Source organism: Sceloporus occidentalis, unplaced genomic scaffold, assembly GCF_023333645.1.
Source record: "Sceloporus occidentalis isolate IW3139 unplaced genomic scaffold, rSceOcc1.0.p SCAF_69, whole genome shotgun sequence".
NCBI classification, from domain to species: domain Eukaryota; kingdom Metazoa; phylum Chordata; class Lepidosauria; order Squamata; family Phrynosomatidae; genus Sceloporus; species Sceloporus occidentalis.
In genome coordinates, this window is record NW_028317049.1 from 2,548,697 (window position 1) to 2,569,934 (window position 21,238).

A 21,238-nucleotide genomic window follows, 5' to 3' on the forward strand; every position below is an offset into this window, starting at 1 on the left:
CTTTGGAGACCAGGGTTCAATTCCCAGCTTGGACATAAAACCCACTGAGTGACCTTAGGCAAGTCACACTCTCTCAGCCTCAGAGGAATGCAATGACAAACCACCTCTGAAGAAATCTTGCCAAGAAAACTCCATGATTAGGTTCGCCATAAGTTGGAAACAAATTGAAGGCACACAACACACAATATGGTGTGTTTGGTGGTTTTAGATTAAAGTTTTAATTGGGTTGATTGTTTAATTTTCAAAAACTTTTTTGATATGTATTGTTTTAGCTATTTTGTTTTAACTTCTATTTGAGTTGCATATTGGATGAAAGGCAGGATATAAATCAAATCAAATCAAATCAATGAACACCCCAATATGGGACCCAAATAGAAGTTAAAACAAAATAACCTTAGGACTGCAATAAGTTGCAAACAACTTGAAGGCCACAATACACACACTTTCTAGCAAGTTGAGCAACTCCCTGTTCCAAGCATTAGAATAATTCAGCTCTTGAATCTTTGCTTCTCAAAGGCCATACTACTATTTTTCAGAACGATTCCTTCCCAGATCAACAACTCTTCTTCTTCAAGGGCCACTTGACTTCAGGGCAACCTGGCGCAGAGAAGCAAGCTGTACTGAATTATTATTATTATTATTATTATTATTATTATTATTATTAACCTTTATTTATTCTTATGCTTGGAACTGGGAACTGCTGAGCTTGCAATAGAGATCCTATGCAAAATCACTACTGGCTGGAATGGTATAGGAGATGGGGCAAGCTGCAAGCAAGAAGGCACCAGCATCCCAAGAACCATTTTCTTTCTTTACACCTCTCCCAATATACAATTAATTAATTAATATATAATTAACTGCCTTCCTCGAAGAGGACCAGCCCTCCCTTCAGCCACCATCTGGGAGAGAGAGGCAGGTGAGCTCCACCAGGCCTGCCTGGAAGAAGAAGAGCCCTCCCTCCGGTCCATCTGCCTTGGTCCAGGCCTCAGAGGGAGAGAAGAATGCTGGACCTGATCCCCTCCCCCCTCACCATTCCCTTCTCCTTTTGTGTTGTGTCTTTTAGATTGTAAGCCTGCGGGCAGGGAACTGTCTGGTTAAAAAATAATAATAAATGTAAGCCGCCCTGAGAGCCATTAGGGCTGAAGGGCGGGATATAAATACCTAAATAAATAAATAAAAAATGGTTATATGCTAAAACACGCACACAAAGAAAATCTGAGAAAGCTAGGGTAGTGGTGGAAATAACCATCCCAGTCTGGTCCTTAAACTACATTTAAACTGCTGGAAACCACTTTATACTCTTCCTCCCCTTTTGTAGAGAGAAGAGGGAGCTACTGACATTGCTATGTCCATTCTATGCTAAACCACTGTTGTCTGGAAATCTCTAACAGCAGGCGCATCTACACGGTGGAAATAATGGAGTTTGAAACTACTTTAAGTGCTGTAGTTTCATCCTATGGAATCCTAGGATCTGTAGTTTTGCAAGGTCTTTCACCTTTTCTGCCAAAGAGTGCTGATGCCCACTAGGGTTGGCATCAATGGGTGTGGTAACTCATGGTGTCACATCCACACCCCAATTGAATTCCTCCCATTTCACACCATACAGAATCCTTGATAGTCCTTTTTTGCACAAACATTACTTGTAAATCATAATTCCCATATACCACTGAATGTAATACAGTTGGCCCTTCCCTTACACAGGGATCTGTTCTGGACCCCGCCAAGTAAGGGAAATACCGTGCAAAGTCAAGCCCCATTAGAAACAATGGGGCTCGTCCCCATGGCGCGCACCCGGCATACCCCATTGTTTCTTCCGGGGCACGGGAGAAGCCTTTCCGGCACGGCTCCCAGCATACATGTATAGCACGCCCGCATATGATGCTGTACTAATAATTGTGACATAAAGAACTAGCAAAATAAAAACTCTACATTTTGAATTTTGAAATTTTAATTTTTAAAAATTCTGGGGCCTCTGCTTTCTCCTCCCACTGAGCTTCACCCCACTCCCACCATCACTTAAAGCATTTTAAAGGGAAGCAGATGAATGCCACAGCCCATTTCTGCCCAAAGGTAGGTGTTTGAGGAGCACACACACACCCTTTAAGGTCTCACCTGGTGCGGTCTGAAGCCCCCACATCCCCTAGTGACACCACTGCTGATGCCTCACAAAAGTATAAACCCCAGGATTCTGTAGGAAGGAACCATGGCAGTTAAAGTGGTGCCAAGTTGTATTATTTGTACAGAATAGATGCACCCAGTGTAGCTCTTGCTCCTGGACTGAAATCACAACTTGGTTGGGATGTAGCGATTATGATTATCTGGGAGATGAGAGACAAAAGAAAGAATAAGAGAATCCCAGGAGATTTCCTGCTGCAAACTAGAATCATAGAACTGGAAGAGCATCTCAGTCAAAGCATCCCCAACAGATAACCATCCAGCCTCTGTTAGGCCATCTGTTGGGCATACTTTGACCGAGAGTTCCTGCATGGCAAAAGGGATGAACTGGATGGCCCTTGCGGTCTCTTCCAACTCTATGATTCTATGATTCTAAGAGAGCACAAGGTCCATCCAGTATCACTTCTGGGGAAATGCAATTGTCATGGGTCAAATAGTCCAAGTAGAACAAATGAGATTAGGCTTGACAACAATACATGTGAAAGGGACATAGGAGTCCTAGTGGACCTCATCTGAACATGAGTCAACAATGTGATGCAGCAGCCAAGAAAGCCAATGCGATTCTTGGTTGCATGAAGAGGAGTATAGTGTCTAGATCAAGGGAAGTGATAGTACCACTGTATTCTGCTTTGGTCAGGCCCCACCTGGAATACTATGTCCATTTCTGGATATCTCAATTCAAGAAGGATGTTGGGAAGTGGGAGTATGTCCAGAGGAGGGCGACTAAAATGGTAAAAGGTCTGGGAGCTATGAAGAAATACTTATGGAGCTGGGGATGTTCAGACTGGAGAAGAGATGTTTAATAGGTGATACAATAGCCATGCTGAAATATTTGAAGGGATGTCACATTGAAGAGGGAACAGGCTTGTTTTCCATGGTTCCAGAGATTAAGGCCCAAAGCAATGGATGCATACTACAGGAAAAGAGATTCCACCAAACTCTTAGGAGGAATGTTCTGACAATCAGAGCTGTTTGATAATAAAATATGCTGCCTTGGAGTGTGATGGAGTCTCCTTGGGAGGCTGGATGGCCATCTGTTGGGTATGCTTTGATTGTGTATTCCTGCAAGGCAGAATGAGGTTGGATTGGATGGCCTTTGGTGTCTCTTCCAGCTCTATGATTCTATAAAGTTCATATAACCAATCAACTAAGAGTTATTTGATAAAGACTCACACATATACACACATGCCTTCCAAACCACATTGCACTGAACTGTTCTGCATTTTTATTTTTGCAGAGCACCATCTAGTGGCATCGCAGGGCTCCTCCAGATGTGGAACCACAATTCCCCCTCACCACTAGATAGCATAACTGATGGCCAGGAATGATGGAGCTTGTAATCCAACATCTGTCCGGGAGCCAACAGAAATCAATGACTTGATGTTCTCTGCACATATCTGTGACTGGATGGCAAGCTACCCTGCACAACAATGCATGTGTGTGTCAAAGAATATTTGTCAAAGCAACACAAATGTTTGAAATTTTCTCTGCCAAGCGCTCTTCATTTCAACATAAACATTCTGATTCTGCCAAATGTCAAGCCATATGAAAGTGGAATAACAATGCAAGGAGCAAATGATTTCACTTGATAAGTTATTTCATAAACCTTGGGTGGCATTTGATAAATACTTTTAAAAGCCAGGGTTGGCACTAGATATGAATTCTCCTGTCCTCTTCGGGCTGAGAAGGCACCTGCAGCCACAGCATATTCCACCTCAGTGTGTATTTTTATTGCTCTTGTTATTCTTACCTATTTCCAGACTGTTTGGAGGTGGAGGTGAAGGAACCATTTGAATATACACTCTCATGCGGCCCACAGAGAGCTAACTTTGATTCCTGTCACATCTGTGCAACTAATATAACCACCACAGGAGGAACTTTCTGCAGAAAGTAGTTTGCACATAGCAAAACAACAGTGCACAACAACCCTTCAAGATGCAAGCCCAGCTGTCAGAAAGGTCTGGTGCCACGAAATACTACAAATCTCAGAATTCCATATTCCATTGAGCCACAGCAGTTAAAGTGGTGTCAAACTGAATTATTTCTGCAGTGCAGATTAGACCCCTTGGCTCCCAAGCATCTCAGGAGCAGATAAGTGTTCCCTCAATCTGCTGCCGTTGGCAATTCCTCCTTTATATATTTCTCTGTATGCAATATACAGTGGTCCATATTTGCTGGGCCAAGGGTGAAGGACCCCCATGAATCTCCAGGTCCTCCAGTGCAACTCTGTGGTCAACATGTGCCAGAAGTTTATCATAAGGGCAGTACAGACAGGCGGCTAGAAGCTGCTCCTGTAAGCCCTGCATCTGTGCTGCAGCATCCGCATGCTACAGAACAGATGCGCCACCAAAAAGAAGCTTCTTTTTTGCAGTGTTGCAAACAGGAAGGGGCGTTGCCATGATGCCATTTCCTGCAAGCGACGTCCAGACGCTGTGCCGCTCTTGTGCCATCATGGTGGCCCTTGTGTGGACAGGGGCCCACCATAATGGCGGCATCCATAGGGATTAGGGTTCCGACCCTAGAATCGCCGGCGCCACACTGCCTCCTGCCCGTTGGTACCAGGCCATAGAATCATTCTGGAGGACCTACAAATGCCTAGAGAAGTGCTTTCTCAAGGAACATCTAGGTTCTCCAGCACAACTCTATGGTCAACTTTCAACAGAATTGCGCTGGAGGACTTATAGATTCCTAGACAGAACATATTGATCAAAACCACATATAATCAAATCCGCAAAAGTCAAAACCGCACATGTGGAGGGCCAACTGTACATATCAATGTATCTTCAAGTCATTTCCAACTTACAGTAACCCCGATGTGAACCTATCACAGGGTGTTCTTGGTGAGATCTCTTCAGAGGGATTTTGCCAAAGTCTTCCTCTGAGGCTGAGAAAGTGTGACTTGCCCTAGTTCCCCCGGCGGGTTTCCATGGCTGAGCAAGGATTGGAACCCTGTTCTTCTGGAGTCCTTTTCCAACACTCAAACTATGCTACCAATCAGTGCAATAATTTTGAAACGTGGTGCACCAGATTTGCCACATCTAAGAGGCACCTGCTTATTCTGTCTCTAGCCATCAGCCCCAAAGTCCAGCCCTGGCAGCACCATTCAGGAAGGGAGAAATGGTGTCTTTCATTCCAAATCCATACTCCACCTATCAAAAGCAAAGAGTTAGCAGTTGGCTTGGGTGCGGGGGGAGGAATAATAGATTTCACATTCAAGCTCCCAGCAAGATCACGAATTTTAATTTTCTCCCCTCCCCTAAAAAAAGAATCCCGATTGAGAGGCAAGATGAGAAGCAATAGCCTCAAGCCAGGAATGTTATTGCTTTTTCTATCATTGACTCATTATGCAGCCAGTCTCCGGGATGCGATGACGACACTGGTTCCAGGGCAGGAATCCCAGAAGGCATGGGATGGCTTGCCAGTGCGCCAGCTTTGCAAGAGAGCTGACAATGTGTCCAAAGGCAAACATTGTTCTTTAGTAAACTAACATACGAAATATTGCAGAACATCAAAGAGAAACAGATGCAGAACATTACCTGTAGCTGGATCTAAAAATACTATTGGGCAACTCTGCAGTCCCTGTATTGTCAGCTGGGATTTGGGGGTAAAGAGAGCAAGGAATTGTGAAGTCAAAGGCTTTCATGGCCAGCATCCATAGTTTTTTGATGATTTTTCAGACTATGTGGCCATGTTCTGGAAGAGTTTATTTCCTACGTTCAACCAAGGGTCACACAATACATATATCCCACTCACTTCCATGCCATCATTCTCTGATGATGCCAGCCACAGATGCTGGTGAAATATCAGGAATAAACTCTTCCAGAACACGGCCATATAGCCCAAAAAAACCAACAAAAAACTAGACCAAGGAATTTATCACATGCCCCACGTTCTTGCCAAAATTGCATTAACAAAGGAGAGTGCATACATAGTGGTTTGGGTCACACAATCCCTCCATTAGTGTGACCAGAATCCAAAACACACTTCAGAAATAATCCAGTTTGAGACCACCTTAACTGCCTTGGCTCAGTGCTAGTGAATCCTGGGGACTGTAGTTTATTGGTGGCAATGGAGCTCTCTGACAGAGAAGGCTAAACGTCTCACAAAACTCCCATTCCCAGAATTTCCTAGCATTGAGCCAGGGCAGTTAAAGTGGTCTCAAACTGGATTAGTTCTGCAGTGTCTTTTGGACCTAGGTTGCCCCTGGCCCCTTGCACTCTCTTTGACTCTCGTCCTTAACCCAGCATCCCTGCCCTATGCCCTACCTTGAATGCCTTTCTTTCGTCTGTGTGTGTGTGTATTTTTGTTTTCATAAATGCAATTCTGGAGTTGTGCGATTGTGGTTTAACAAAATAAGAATAATGAAATAAACTAGGGTAAAAGGCTGTTCTCGAATAGTGAAGGAGACAGAGGAGAGGAGATGCTGTCGCCATGTAACTGCGCAATCCCAGAACTGTCATAGGAGTCATTGACTGGACCTGATGACTAGTGCTTGTTGTTGTATTGTGCCTCCAAGTCATTTCTGACTTAAGACAACCCTAAGGAGACTCTATTGTGGGGTTTTCTTGCTAAGATTTGTTCAGAGGAGGTCTGCTGAGAGAATGTGGCTTACCCACGGGTTTTCAGGGCCAAGATGGGAATTGAACCCTGGTCTCCAGATTCATAGGCCAACACTCAAACCAACGTGCCACGCCACAGTGGCTCTGGACTAGTTCTATACCAGCACTATTGGGACCGTAAGGATGGGTTTCTCTGTCAATGGCAAGGTACAAGTGAACCACACTTCCAGGAAAAGGCAATGACAAGAGGGAGATGGCATCACGCAATAGATATCGCCAAAGGTGCTATTATCGAACTGTTGTGATGATTTAAGAGTCATGTGTAATAAAGTCCAAAGTACCATGCAAAGTCTAACTAGAGGCAGAACACCATGAAATAAACTGAAGTCATAAAGGACCATTTATAGCAAAATAACCACCACAACAACCATCACACCATGCATGAAAATTCAACGACAAAAACACCTATTGAAAAGTCTCAGATCCCTGCCCATAACTCCTTTTTTGGCTATATCCAGGCTAAAATGGAGATCAGAAGTGACATAATGTTGCTCCCCGCACAGGTCTACATTGCCTTTCCAGATGGGCTTATGAATCTATCCCATTTATGCAGCTGGCTGGCTTTGCAGGTGTAAAACCCCAGCAGAATCCTGGTGAATCTTATTGTAATGAAGGCCCAAACAGACAGGTCAAAATAAAGCTGCTTAGGGTCACTTTGGAGATATGCTGTTTAAATGCTGCATGTGTCCTAAGGGGCCGGAAGCCTCACCAAAGCCATGCTCCAGTCCTAAGGACTGGAGCACAGCTTTGGCACAGCTTATGACCTCTTAAGATATGTGTGTCATTTAAACAGCCTACCTCCCAAGTGACCTTAAGCAGCTTTATTTTGACCTGTCTGTTCAGGCCCATTGTAGCATCAGTGTGTGTATGTGAGAGAGAGACATGAATAAACATTTGAGGGGGATCTTTAAACATATTGTTGTAAAAAATGAAATAAAATTAGCATAGAATAAAATCCTACTAATGAGTTACTTTTAATGTCTCAAGTCACTTTTTCAAGCAACTGGTCCTAATGCACCGGCTGGCATCCTGTGAGTGACTTACGATGGCGCAAGCTTGTCCGAGTCCCTTTTTTCCTTCCCACAAAGCAAAATGCTAACTGCACATGGGTTATATCGCCACTGCCCAGGCACAGCTTCAAAGAGAATGTGACTGCATTTCATGTCCTTTTTAAAAACAACAACCATGAATCACCTCAGCCTTCAGATGGAGGGGAGAAAATAATAATCACGCTTACTGAGATTAAAAATAGTGCGACCACAGAAATGAAAACAAAACATACTGCCAGGTGGAAGCGTTCCCATTTTCCCCCCTCCTCTTGCAGGCAGAGTTTGAGAAAGGTTGGGAAGGAAGTGAGAAGGTTGGTGGAGAGTACAAAAAAATATTTTCTGCATAATACCCTAACTATTAAAAAGAGTGCAGGATTCAGGGGTATCCTGAACTGCAAAAGAAGACTAAATGCAGAATCATCCCAGCAGCAAATTCTAGTCTCCTCCATTAGCCGGAGAACCCCCAACCTTCCAGGGGCAACATCATGGCATTGAGGAGACCAACTTGGCCCCATCCCAGATGAATACAAAGATTTGAGCAACACCCATGCTAAGCAAAAGTTCAGGTGATCTGAACAAAAGAGGGTGGCCATAGATGCTGAGGCATGAACCGGGAACCAAAAGGCCTGAGATCGAGAGTTAGCTTGAATTGTGACTGATCTTTATCACTGATCAGAGAGGAAAGCCCTCCGCCCATGCCCTCCATCCCTACTCCATCTGTATTTACACTTGTCCCTCCATATTTGCTAGGGTTAGGGGCACAAGACCCCGGTGAATATGGAAAAACCTCAAATAACAAAAACACCATGTTTTTACCTGACACCTCTCTAGGAATCTCTGGGTCCTACAGTGCAACTTTTAGTTAAAGTTGACCATAGAGTTGCACGGGAGGACCTAGATATTCCTAGAGAGAACATATTAATCAAATCCATGAATAATCAAATCCACAAATATCAAAGCCGCAAATATGGAGAGATGACTGTACTGTACAAGGATGATAAGAAGGCATAAGGACCTCCAACACTGGTGGCCATGCTAATATAAAAAGTGAAACAAAGAATTGGTTACTCACTTGATCTTCAGGCCAGCAAGCATGGTTTTGTCAATCCTGGGAAAAGAGGTAAGAGGAAACACTGTTAAGTGGATTGTATTTATTGTTAGAAAAGACAATCATGTTAGGAAAGGTAGAAGGTAGAAGAAGGACCACATGCCAGATGGTTGGAATCAATCAGGGAGGTGACTGGCATGAATTTGCAGGACCTGAGCATTGCAGTGGACGATAACGGATCTTGGAGATGTCTCATCCACAGGGTCACCATGAGTCAGGATCAACTCAAGGGAAGCTAACAACAACAATTTATTGTTACCATCATTGTCTCAGGTGCTTCCTTTTTCTGAAATGTAGAAGATGGGAATTGGTACTGACTATCCTAGCTTTCTCAGTTGACTTGCTTGCTTAAAAACAGCTTTCTTGTTCTTAAGACCGAGGGTAAAGGCTTGGGAATATACAAACAATGCATTCATCTCTCTGGTATTCAGAGATCATGGAGTAACATGGAGCCATCATGACTAGCCGTGGACATATCCTCTCTCAATAGGTCTAATTCCCCTTTTTAATGTCACCCAACTTCATAACTATCAATCCACAGGGACATCCACCAGGTGTGGGCATCATACAGTCCTCCCAATGGGACTGCAACTCCCATTATCCCTTCTCCTCTACTATGTCGGCCAGGGCAACAATATCTAGAGCTCACCATTCAATAACACACACACACACACACACACACACACACACACAAAACACCAGTGCTGATTTTTGGACAGATTCTGAATTTCAAGGACTTGTGCATAAACAATCCCAGCTGAGAACTATTTTCTAGCAGAAGTATGCAGATGGTTGGTTGATTGGTGGATCTCTGGAAAATTTGCAATCGATTGGAAAGAGTTTCTAACTCCAAGTTGTTTAAGAACAGACCAACAAAATGACTCTCCCCTTCTACCCTAGATTATGCTGCTGAAACAAAGAAAGCTGCGAGGAATCCAGACTGCAAGTGAGATGCAGTTCTGTACCTGAAGCAAATCCTCTTTAACTGTCTAGGTTCAGATTTCAATTTTTCATGTATGACTTATGCACCAGGCTGCACTTGGTAGGTTTCAGTTGAGCTAGGGCAGTGCTCATTGGACAGGGAATCCAGATATTAGTTGGACTTCAGCTCCCAGAACCCCTCATCACTGGCCATGGTGGCTTGAAGTCCAACAACATCTGGGAGCTAAGGTCCCAACAACATCTGGACCAGCCTCTCTATTAAGAACCAGTGGTCTAGAGAGACTGGGAGGGAAGGAGGGAGGGAGGGTGATATGTCCCAATTCCATATCATGATATATCACAATTCTGCCCACCCTTACTTTACAGACTTAACTAACGTTCAGTGGGCTTTGACTACAATAAGATTGCTTCCCTCCTAAGGAAACTTGCTAAAATATTTTTGGAGCACAGTTTCATAATAGTGAAACTGTGGGGTAGCAGCTGGAGTGAGGAGGAGGTGAAGTCTGCTGCTGAATTCTGTTGCTTCCAGTCAAAAAAAAAAAAAGAGAGAGAGAGAGAGAGAGAAGAAGAAGATCCAGATCTTCTACGGGAAGTGAGAGTTTCACTATGAACTGAAATTCAACCACATCTGGATGACAGAGAGTGAAAGTGCTACTTTTCATCAGTGAACCTCATAGGAGCCTTCAGTTCCAGGGAGCACTGCAATGTGCTGGGTATGTTTCCCAAGCATGTTTTCATGTTGGGTTTATTGAGTCCCGAGGCAGGCCTGAACAGTTACACGTCCCATGATGCAGCAAAGAAACAAGACCTCTTGTTCAACCAACAATTATGCATTCGTTGAATGTGAAGGATGGGATGGTTTGGAGGTGAGACATCAGGCCTCCAATGGTCAGTCTTAATCCTTGATCTTTTAAAACAGGAGTGGACAACTATGGCTGTCTTTCCATCAGACCTAACCAGTATAAGCAACATGATGAATGTAACTGTGGAAGATGCAGACCACAAATATCAATTGGGTCATCACTGTCTATCAGTGTTCTAAAACCACTCATTGTGAACCAAGTCTACAGTCTCAAAGTCCTGTTAAACTCAGTGGCAGCAGTGGCAGTAATAACAGTATTAGTGCTCTACTAGATCAGGTTAAAGGACCTCATAGTTCAATGAGTCTCAAGCTTTGGTCCTCAAGGACTTTCAGATTTCAACTCCCAGAAGGTTCAACCAACTTGGCCAATGTTCAGAGATTTTGTGAGCTGAAGTCCAATAACTCTGGAAGACCAAAGGTTTTGTAATTCTGTTTTCATAGTGCACAGTGCATAGTGCAGAAATAATACAGTTTGACGCTGCTTTAACTTCCATGGCTCCATCCTATGGATTTATATTTTGCGGTGGCACCAGAGTGCTCTGCCAGAGAAAGCTAAATAGGTCACAAAACTACAAAGCCCAGAATTCCATGCCACTGAGCTATGGCAGTTAGTGGTGTCAAACTGCATTATTTCTCCAGTGCAGATTAGACCTCAGTCTAGACAACCTACAAGTAGGAGATGAAGGGAATGCCACCTTTCCCTCTTGAATCAAGCTGGCCACTACCTGTCATGAGTTAACACAACACTGGATTAGATGGCCTAATAGTCTGAGTCCATAGAAGAGAGAAGTGGGATTTCCAAAAGTCCAGAGGCTACATCTCCCCTTCCATGAACTTGGATATCTGACCTTGCCCTGATCTACAAAAAATTGTTATGGCCAAAAACTGCCCATCGTACCTTTTAAGCATCCTTCTGCCTATCCTTTTACAAGCTCTTGGGGGAATTGTTTCAAAACCAGAACTGAGCAGATAGTCTTTTCCAGTTTTGACAATATGTCTCCCATTGGCCTAAAATAGATTGAAAGAGGGAAATACAGTGGGCCCTTGGTATCTCTCCGAGTAGGGTTGCTATATCCCGTCTGTGGGTGGGACTTTCCCGGTTTTGGGCGGGTCCGCATGGTCCCACCCCGGGTTGCCCCCACCCCTGGGCTTTCTTGCAAGTCTGCAACAGCGGGGGGGCTTCCCTCCCCTCTTTGGCTCCGCCGGAGCCGAGGGAGGGAAAGAAGCCTCACCGGCCGAGGCCAGACTTCTTTCCCCGCCTGAGCTCCGCCGGCAAAAACAGAGCCCAGGCGGGAAAAGAAAGCCTCCCTGAGCTTCAGCGAGGCTCCTTCGCCCTGCCTGTTCCCCTCCGCATTTATATTAACATTTTTTTAAAAAATCACTCATTTTTTCCGTGTGTCCTCCATTTAAAAAAAATGTCCTACATTTTAAAATTTTGTCCTACAGGAGGTCCTGACTTATGGCAACCCTATCTCTGAGGAACATTCAGGCTGGAATGAGATCCCTGGGGCATGCTATCTTCAACCCAAGGACCAGCCCCATTTCAGAAGGCAATATGTTTCATGGAGCAAGATGGAGGTCTTGGTCCAGTATTGTCACCAGATGGGACTCAGTGGCCTGGACCACTTTTAATTAGATCCCAGAATTTCTCATCCATACTGCGATGGTTGGGGCTTCTAGGAACTCAAGTTTATCAACATCCACACAATGTGGTAGTCTCTCTTTATTTGGAGGCTATCAAACAGAGGTTGGATGGCCATCTCCCAGGTGTCCTTTAGCTCTGGGCTCCTGCCTAGGAGGGGAGTTGACTGCATGGCCCTTGTGGTCCTTTTTAGGGGGCTATTCCCAGTTACATTTAAATGCGCATGCAATTCACCTCTGCTCCATGTTGGTGAATCGATTCCAAAAGGTCTGTAGTTCCTACTGTGAAAGTGGATGCTTTCATAACCCCCCTGCAATCACTTCTTTTTGGGCACAATTGTTATCCCCACTTGTTTGCATTGCTTCAAAATGTACATCAATCATCTGTGCGTCATCAGTGATGTGTGTGTGTGTGTGTGTGTGTGTGTGTGTGTGTGTAAATATATATATATAAATCCATGGAAAATTTGATTCATAGATGTTGTAACAAGACCAATGAATCAAATTTTCTGTGAATTATTATTATTATTATTTTTAAAAAGACCCCTGCCATGCCTGGATCACCCAATCCATTTCCCCAGTTCAGTACGATTGCGATTGATCGCTCCAGGATTAGAACCAGTTCCAAATTGGAACAACGATCATTGGATTCAATCAGTGAATCCAGATGTTTTTCATAGTGGGAATGACCCCTAGCTTTATGATTCTATGAATAGCTAAGCCCCTGCCCCAATTGGGAACTACAGATGTAAAAAGAGGTGGAAGAAACAGAAATTACAAATTATTGTTATTGCTATTCATTTGTATTTCATTCTTCTCCCAAAACAATGTGGCCTGCAAAAATTAAAACTTGTTAAAACAAATGCATATACAAAGACACATGCGCATATATATATATGTTGACTTCAATGTATATAGAATCATAGAATCATAGAGTTGGTAGAGACCACAAGAGCCATCCAGTCCAACCTCCTGCCATGCAGGAAATCACAATCGAAGCATCCCCAACAGATGGCCATCCAGCCTCTGTTTGAAGACCTCTAAGGAAGGAGACTCAACTACACTCCGAGGGATATATATTGAATATATATATATATATACACATTTCCCACTTCACAAGGCAATATATTTCATGGAACAAGGTGGAGGTCTTGGTCCAGCATTGTAACTTATGGCAACCCTAAGGCAAACCTATCACAGGGTTTTATTGGCAAATTTCTTTGGAGAAGGATTGGCATGGCCATCCTCTGTTGCTGAGAGAGAGTGTGACTTGCCCAGAGTCACCCAGTGGATTTTTACATGGCATGCCAGGATTTGAACCCTGGTCTCCAGAGTCGTAATCCAACATTCAAACCACTATATAAAATATACAGAAGTTGTTATTAGAATGCAACTGAAGTATCCACGGCATTTAAGTCATTACATTCATTAAAAGTCAAACAATAAAGTTCAGTAGATAGAGCAGAGTTTTGAAGTCAAGGAATTATTTAAAGTCTGGGGAAGTTTTGCAATGAAATGGGTCCTGTTTTGCAGCCTGAGAAGGTTTTGCATGGATCTGGGGCTCTAGTTTGCATAGTTTCTTGGAAAGGCAATGATCAAAGTAATATTCTGGGCATCGACAGGGGAAGTGTGACCTTGTTGGTGCTCTTGGACATCTTAGCGGCTTTCGATACCATTGACCACGGTATCCTTCTGGAACGCCTGAGGGAGTTGGGCATCGGAGGCATTGCGCTCCAGTGGTTCCGATCCTATCTCTCGGGAAGATTCCAGATGGTGCAGTTGGGGGACACTTGCCCCTGTAAGAGGGAACTCACATCTGGTGTCCCTCAGGGAGCTATTTTGTCCCCCACTTCGTTTAACATTTACATGAAACCACTGGTAGAGATCATCCGGAGACATGGGGCGCGGTGATATCAATATGCTGATGACACCCAAATATGTTTCTCTGTGTCCCCGACTGATGCAGTGACTAAGGATGGCATCTCTCCCTTGAATGCTTGCCTGGAGTCGGTAATGGGCTGGATGAGGGAAAACAAACTCAGTTTGAATCCAGAGAAAACGGAAGTACTGGTGATAGGTTCCCCAGGGTCAGGGAAGGAAATTTGTCCACCAGTCTTGAATGGGGTCACACTTCCCTTGAAGGACGAAGTTCGCAGTTTAGGAGTACTTCTGGGCTCGTCCTTGCAGTTGACATCTCAAGTAGATGCGACGGTCAGAAGTGCTTGCTATCAACTTCGGTTGATATGCCAACTGCGACCCTACCTGGGCCAAAGGGACCTTGAAACGGTGGTACATGCTCTGGTAACCTCTCGCTTGGATTTCTGTAATGCGCTCTACATGGGGCAACCCTTGTACCAAGACCAAAAGCTTCAGTTAATACAAAATATGGCGGCCAGATTGGTCACCGGTGCATCCAGGTTTGACCATATAACATCTAAGCTGAAAGATCTGCACTGGCTGCCTATTCGCCTCTGAGCACAATACAAGGTGTTGGTTATCACCTATAAAGCCCTACATGGCTTGGGCCCGAGTTACTTGAGGGACCGCATCTCCCCATATAATCCGCCCCACACTCTCAGAACAACCGGGAAGAACTTGTTGGAAATTCCACCTTCTAAATATGTTATTACTTCCCAGATGGCCTTCTCAGTAGCGGCCCCACAAATCTGGAATAGTCTTCCCGACGAGCTCCGTCTTATCACCCCCCTGGAAACATTTTAAAAGAGGCTTAAAACCTTCCTCTTCTGTCAAGCCTTCTCCTCTGGAAAATGAAGTCGTGTACTCTGATCCCATTGACTCTCTACCTCACCCTATTGATTGATTGATTGATTGAATGATTGTTTTTAGATTGTATATTGTATTTAGTGCTCTTGGTTTTATCTATTTTATGATGTTTTTGTAATTGGTTTTAAACTCTATGTAAACCGCTTTGATCTTTTTGGAAAAGCGGTATATAAATAAAATTTATTATTATTATTATTATTATTATTATTATTAACAGATTAAAATTTTTACTTCTAACTTGTAACAATAACATAAAAAAGTATTATATGTATTATACTGTATGTGGACGTTTTAGTGTGAGCCACTCTGATTGCGGGATATAAATAAACGTTTTATTTCATTTACTTTATTATTTTGAGAACAAATTTAAAAAATTGATTTTACTGTTTAATTTAATTAACCAACATTAGCTAACATTTGAACCGCATACAGCTGAGCCACATATTTCTGTTTCAAGGGCTGCATCCGCATTGCAGCAATAATGCAGTTTGACACTGCTTTAGCTGCTATGGCACAGTGCTATGGAATGCTGGGATCTGTAGTTTTGTGAGCTATTTAGGCACCTCTGTTAAAGAGTTCTGGTGCCACAACAAACGACAAATCCCAGGATTCCAAAGCACTGAGCCACTGGGCAGTTAAAGTGCGGTCAAACTGCATTAATTCTGCAGTGCAGATGCAGCTGAAATGAGTTTTGACCTTGCACTCAACGGTAAAAGCACTTCATTCACCAAATTTCCCATAGAAAGGGTGTGTATCTGATGCGGCCAAGCAGCTCCACCCAGGTAAACGCACAGCGGCAAGATGCTCAAGATAAAAGAGCAGTTTGGCCAGCCGCTTCCTTTCGAGTAAACACATGTGAAGGTAGAGCTTCCGGTGCTTCCGCATGTGCTTATTTAGCAGTCAAATACAGAATGTGTTTCCAGCTAACTGGCTGACCCACAGCTGTGAGTATGATTCCCACGCTTGTTTGCCTGTGTACTTGTATGAGTGCAGATGCACACACAGAGCTGATGTTATTTTGCAACTAGAACTAGTAAGGTATTATGCCTCTTGCTGCAGATTTGGCCACATTCGCATCTATGGTTAATTGTCTTCACTTTCCTGCACAACTTTGCATTTGTTTGCATGTGGATTTCCACGGATGTTGCTGTTGTTGTCTGTCTTCATGTCATTCCTGACTCATGGCAACCCTCATGGGGGTTTTCTTGGCAAGATTTGTTCAGAGGAGGTTTGTCACTGTGTGCCGCTGAGGCTGAGAGTATGTGACCTGCCCAAGCTCACCCATTGGGTTTCATGCAGGGGTAGCTGTGTTGGCAATTTAACAAATAAGAACAAAAATCCATCAGTGATACCTTTATTGGCCAATTGAAATGCACAATATACTTGTTGCAAGCTTTCGAAGCTCCATTGGCTTGGAAACGCCATTGCGTTTCATGGCTGAGCTGGGAATCGAACCCTGACCATATAACACCTATTTTGAAAGATCTCCACTGGCTGCCCATTTGCTTCCGAGCGCAATACAAGGTGTTGGTTATTACCTATAAAGCCCTACATGGCTTGGGCCCGAGTTACTTGAGGGACCACATCTCCCCATATAATCCGGTTGCAATAAATGCACATTTGCCCCAAAGGATATTATCTTGATCTGAGCTGTTCAGTAATAAGAAATAGCTGAGGATACAGGTGTAGGGTGAACTTCCCCCAACATTTAAAGCCATGATTCAAACAATACAACTTTGTATTGTGTGAATATGATACAATATTGTCAAGGTATGCTTGCCAATGCAGCACTCAGGAGACCTCTGGAACAAGAACAAATGGGTTGCAAAGACACAATGATTCCCAAACTCTGGTCCTCCTGGTGGTTTGGACCTCAGCTCCCAGAAATGTCAACCATCTTGGCCAATGGTTTGGGAGTCTGGGACCTGAAGTCCAAAACATCTGGAAAGTCAGAGTTTGGGAATCACTAAATCTTCCTTGCTGACCTTTTAAAGGAAAGTAAACAGAGACCCACCATCCGTATCCTCCAAAGGAGACACTCCGTTTCCTCTGAAACATGGCTCTCGGATCAGATCAAATCAGCCTTCCAGTTGTCTCGCTCGCTGTTGCAGTTGATCCTCTCTTACTCCTCAGAACAACTGCTCACACACTTGTCGCACAGAAATGCAAGGGCTGGAAAAGACAACCGTCTTGCTTTGTGCATATTCATAGTGCTTTCGTACATGGGAGCTATCTTGCACCCCTCTGCAATGTGAGGGAAACCGCGCTGACCACTTCCTGCCCTAGAAGGTCTCTGCACTCACAGATTAAGAAGAAGAGGTCCCTCCCCTCTGGGAAATAATTTACACATAGTTTATTTGGTATTTTAAAATATATATCTTAATGTGTGTGCATTTTACCACCTTGACATCTCCAGTGCTCACTTTGATTTAAAGATCCAGTTCAGCAAATTAGCATTCAATTTGCAACGTAACCCACCAGACGTGAAGAAACATCAGATACTAAAAGTGAAGGAATATCAGTTGGAGATGGTCAAGGGTGACATATAGTGGTTTGAGTGTTGGACTGCAACTTTGGAGACTAGGGTTCAATTCCCTGCTTGGCCATGAAATCCATTGGTTGACCTTGTGCCAGTCACACTTTCTCAGCCTCAGGGGAAGGCAACGGCAAACTTCCTCTGAATATATCTTGCCAAGAAAGCCTTAGGGTCGCTATAAGTTGGAAACAATATTAAGGTGCACAACAACAGCAGGAATCAGAATCTAAGGGAGAAATACAATGGAATACACCAGAACCCAAGAAATTCATTCTTAGGAGGAAAAAATCCAATGGATGCTTTGGGTGGGCAGAGCCAGCCCCCAACCTTAGTTAATATGTTTTTTTATTATTATTTATGATTTTAAAATCTTGCATTCACCTTTATGCCAACAATTTTTTTTACAAAAACAAACATACCAACAAAAAAGACAAAATAAAACACAATATCCAGTCTAACAGTAGCCATCTTACATACCGTATTTGTTCCTTTTCTACAGCTTTTGGTTGTAACATCATACTCAATCCTATACAACTTAGACTATCTCTGTAATGTAAATTTATTGTTTTTCCAATACTTTTACGTACAATGTACGTCCCTATTTCACATATATTTATGACAGTCATTCTGTGTATACCTTTGCCTATGTAAATCAAACCTAAAACTCGAATGATTATGTTAACCAAGTGGCCTCACACGTTTTACCCTTGTGACCCCCTGTACATCTACATGAGGATCTATAGCTCCCTGCTTGGTGTACCATAATGAAAGTATTTGCTTTGCTGATGTGCCTTCAAGTCTTTTCCGACTTTTGGTGACCCTAAGTGTTTTCTTGGCATGTTTCTCTAGAGTGGGTTTGCCATTGACGTCCTCTGAGGCTGAGAGAGTGTGACTTGCCCAAGATCACCCAGTGGGTGTAATCCGGCCTCGATCTGCAGGGAGAGGTGGGATATATAAATAAATCATTATTGTTGTTGTTGTTGTTATTACATGGTTGAGATGGGATTTGACCCTGGTCTCCAGATGCACAGTCCATTGCTCAAACCACTGCACCATGTTGGCTCTCTCATGTTGGTGCCACAACAGCAAACCCTAGTATTCCATTGCACTGAGCCATTGCAGTTAAAGCAGTGTCAAACTGCATTATTTCTGCAGTGCAGATGCAATCATGGGCAGAATTCTTACCAGGCGGATGTCCTCATTTTCCTCTAGCTACATCCAGGCACTCAAGCTAATGGAAACCAAGGCGTCTTTTGCAAAAATATCAAATCATTGCACACAATTTACTCTGGCCTACTACTACTAAAATTATGATGGGTTGTAGTTCCTTTTTGTGCCCAGGAGATGGTGGCAAATGGGCTGACTTTCCTTCTCCTATCCTTTAAGGCTGCAGGGGCTATTTCTTTATTTATTCCAAGCACATCCCAGTCTACAAAGTTGGAAGCATCTTGCCATTTTAAAAACTACAGGAAAGCAACCATGTATTTTAAAGCAGCAGCAAAAGCATGCTTTCAAGATCTATTGACGAAAACATTGAGAGTAAAATGGAACTTGCTATCCTGCCTTGTTATATATCCTCCTTCCTCAGTCTGGTTTGTTGAATTACTCTATAAGTCATATACCATTATCCACAGCCATCCTAACCAAATGCCCTGAGGGTGATGATGGGTTTTAATCCAAAAGATCTGGATTAGGTTGGGAAAGGACATGAATAAATAATTATTACAAAACTGAGATTCTTTTCAAGCCATGGCAATTAAAGTGATGTCAAGATGCATTAATTCTTGGCCGCATTCCCACTTACAAATAAATCGCATTCCCACTTACAAATAAATTGCTTTGCGATCCGAATCGATGCATCGGTTCGGCAGCGGAGCGTGGTTCACACCACATTTGCTGCAATAGCATTTTCTTGCTGCAAAATAAAATAAAATAACCCACTTGTGGTTCACATTGACGAATGAATCGATTCAAAATGGACCCAGCTGGCCAAAGGGCAAATTTAAATCGATTCCGATCCGCATCTGGTTTGCACTTGCACGGAATCGATTTACCCAAAAAGATGCAGGTTAAATGGGTCTAGTGCATGGGCTCCCCTCTCCGAATCGCTTCAGCGATTTGGTTCAAGGATGAACCAGGGTCATTTAAACGGGTTCAAACCGATTTGTGGTCCGGTTTAAAAGGTAGTGGGAATGAGGCTGCAGTGCGACCAGAGCCTTAAAATGGTTAAGCGTTACTGAACCTTAGGGCTGACTGTAAGCAAATAATTTTCATTGCATCCCCTAAAAATGGAAATCTGAAACATAAGCAAACACTAGCACACCCCTTCCATTTTTCCCACCCACTTTTTGGTTCTAGTCGACAGCTTTGTGTTTCAAGTATAACTGGGAAATGAAATTAAAATATTAATTATTTAAAACATAAGGAAGAGTGATTTAATTCTATGGGATTTACAGCACAATCCGATGCACTTAGAAACTTGTATCGCCCAGAGCTACAAATCCTAGCGCTCCATAGCATGGAGCCATGATAGTTAAAGCGGTGTCAAGCTGCATCAGTTCTGCAGTGCAGATGCAGCTGAATCTAGTCCTTATGAATGTGCAACATATACTTGGTGCATCACCTCCTGGACCCTCTTCACACATCTCAGATTTCGAGCATCAAGCAGTTTTCTGTGGTTGTATTATGTACAGGAGAAGAAAATAAAACCTTATTTTAGAAGCCCCTGCTCTGTTTTTTTAAAGGAGTTAGAGGATGAAGTTGACCTGACTTTAAAACTCCATTTAAATGTAAATGTTGACCTCCAGCTTCTCACATAGATTTTTAAATCATCTTCCAAAGGGCAAATGAGGAAAAATAATACCTAGGTCCAAGTGGACGCCCACTTCGATGTTCCCTTTATTGTCTTTGCCTGCATCTGCACTGCAGAAATAAATTGGTTTGACACACTCAATGCTATGGAATTCTGGGAAGTGTAGTTTGTGGGGGGATTCAGTGTCCCCTTCCCAATAAAGGGGCCTGTGGCCTCACAAAGGATGGAGATACAAGGGATTTGCAAATGAAGCATCTTTTTGTGTTGCAAAAGTTCCTATTTGCTCTTAGTTATTTTAATTTCACTTTGGTCGAATTGTTTTAGTGACGTTTTAAGCCACTTTGATCACTACTTTTAGGGAAAGGAAAGATGAAAATGTATTATAATGAAATGAAGAAAATAAAGTGGCCTAAAGAAAAAGGGAATCCATAATAAAATCTTGAGTTATGCCAGTAACCCATCCCCCATTTTTAAAACTGACAGCTGTCTATCATCCCAAAGAAGTTGAATGATCTGTCCAGATGTCCAAGGGCTCCTGATACCCAGACAACTGTTAGGACACATCCAACTGTTCCTGAAGCAATGTGGCATTAACCAAGAAATAAACCCTTGTATCATTGCGGAAAGTTCTTAATACATTCAGCACGTACCCAGAGTTTACAGCATTTAAAAACAGGCCCTTGGCCTCTGCATACTTGCATCCCCTGAAA

At 43.2% G+C, this 21,238-nt stretch overlaps 1 protein-coding gene across 8 annotated transcripts in view; it reads right to left on the reverse strand.

Moving 5' to 3' along the window:
• Positions 1-21,238, reverse strand: part of LOC149286400 (rap1 GTPase-activating protein 2) — a 370,335-nt gene that overhangs the window by 258,929 nt on the left and 90,168 nt on the right. For 7 of the 8 annotated variants that reach the window (XR_016277602.1, XR_016277601.1, XM_089494081.1 and 4 more), the window contains one exon: positions 8,916-8,951. Coding sequence is in view for 6 of the 8 variants with exons in the window: in XM_089494081.1 (XP_089350207.1) it covers positions 8,916-8,951 (36 nt within the window). In the remaining 2 variants the exon portion in view is untranslated. Of the gene's footprint in view, positions 1-8,915; positions 8,952-19,543; positions 19,559-21,238 lie in introns of those variants that run through there. The other variant, XM_089494088.1, reaches the window with a different exon arrangement.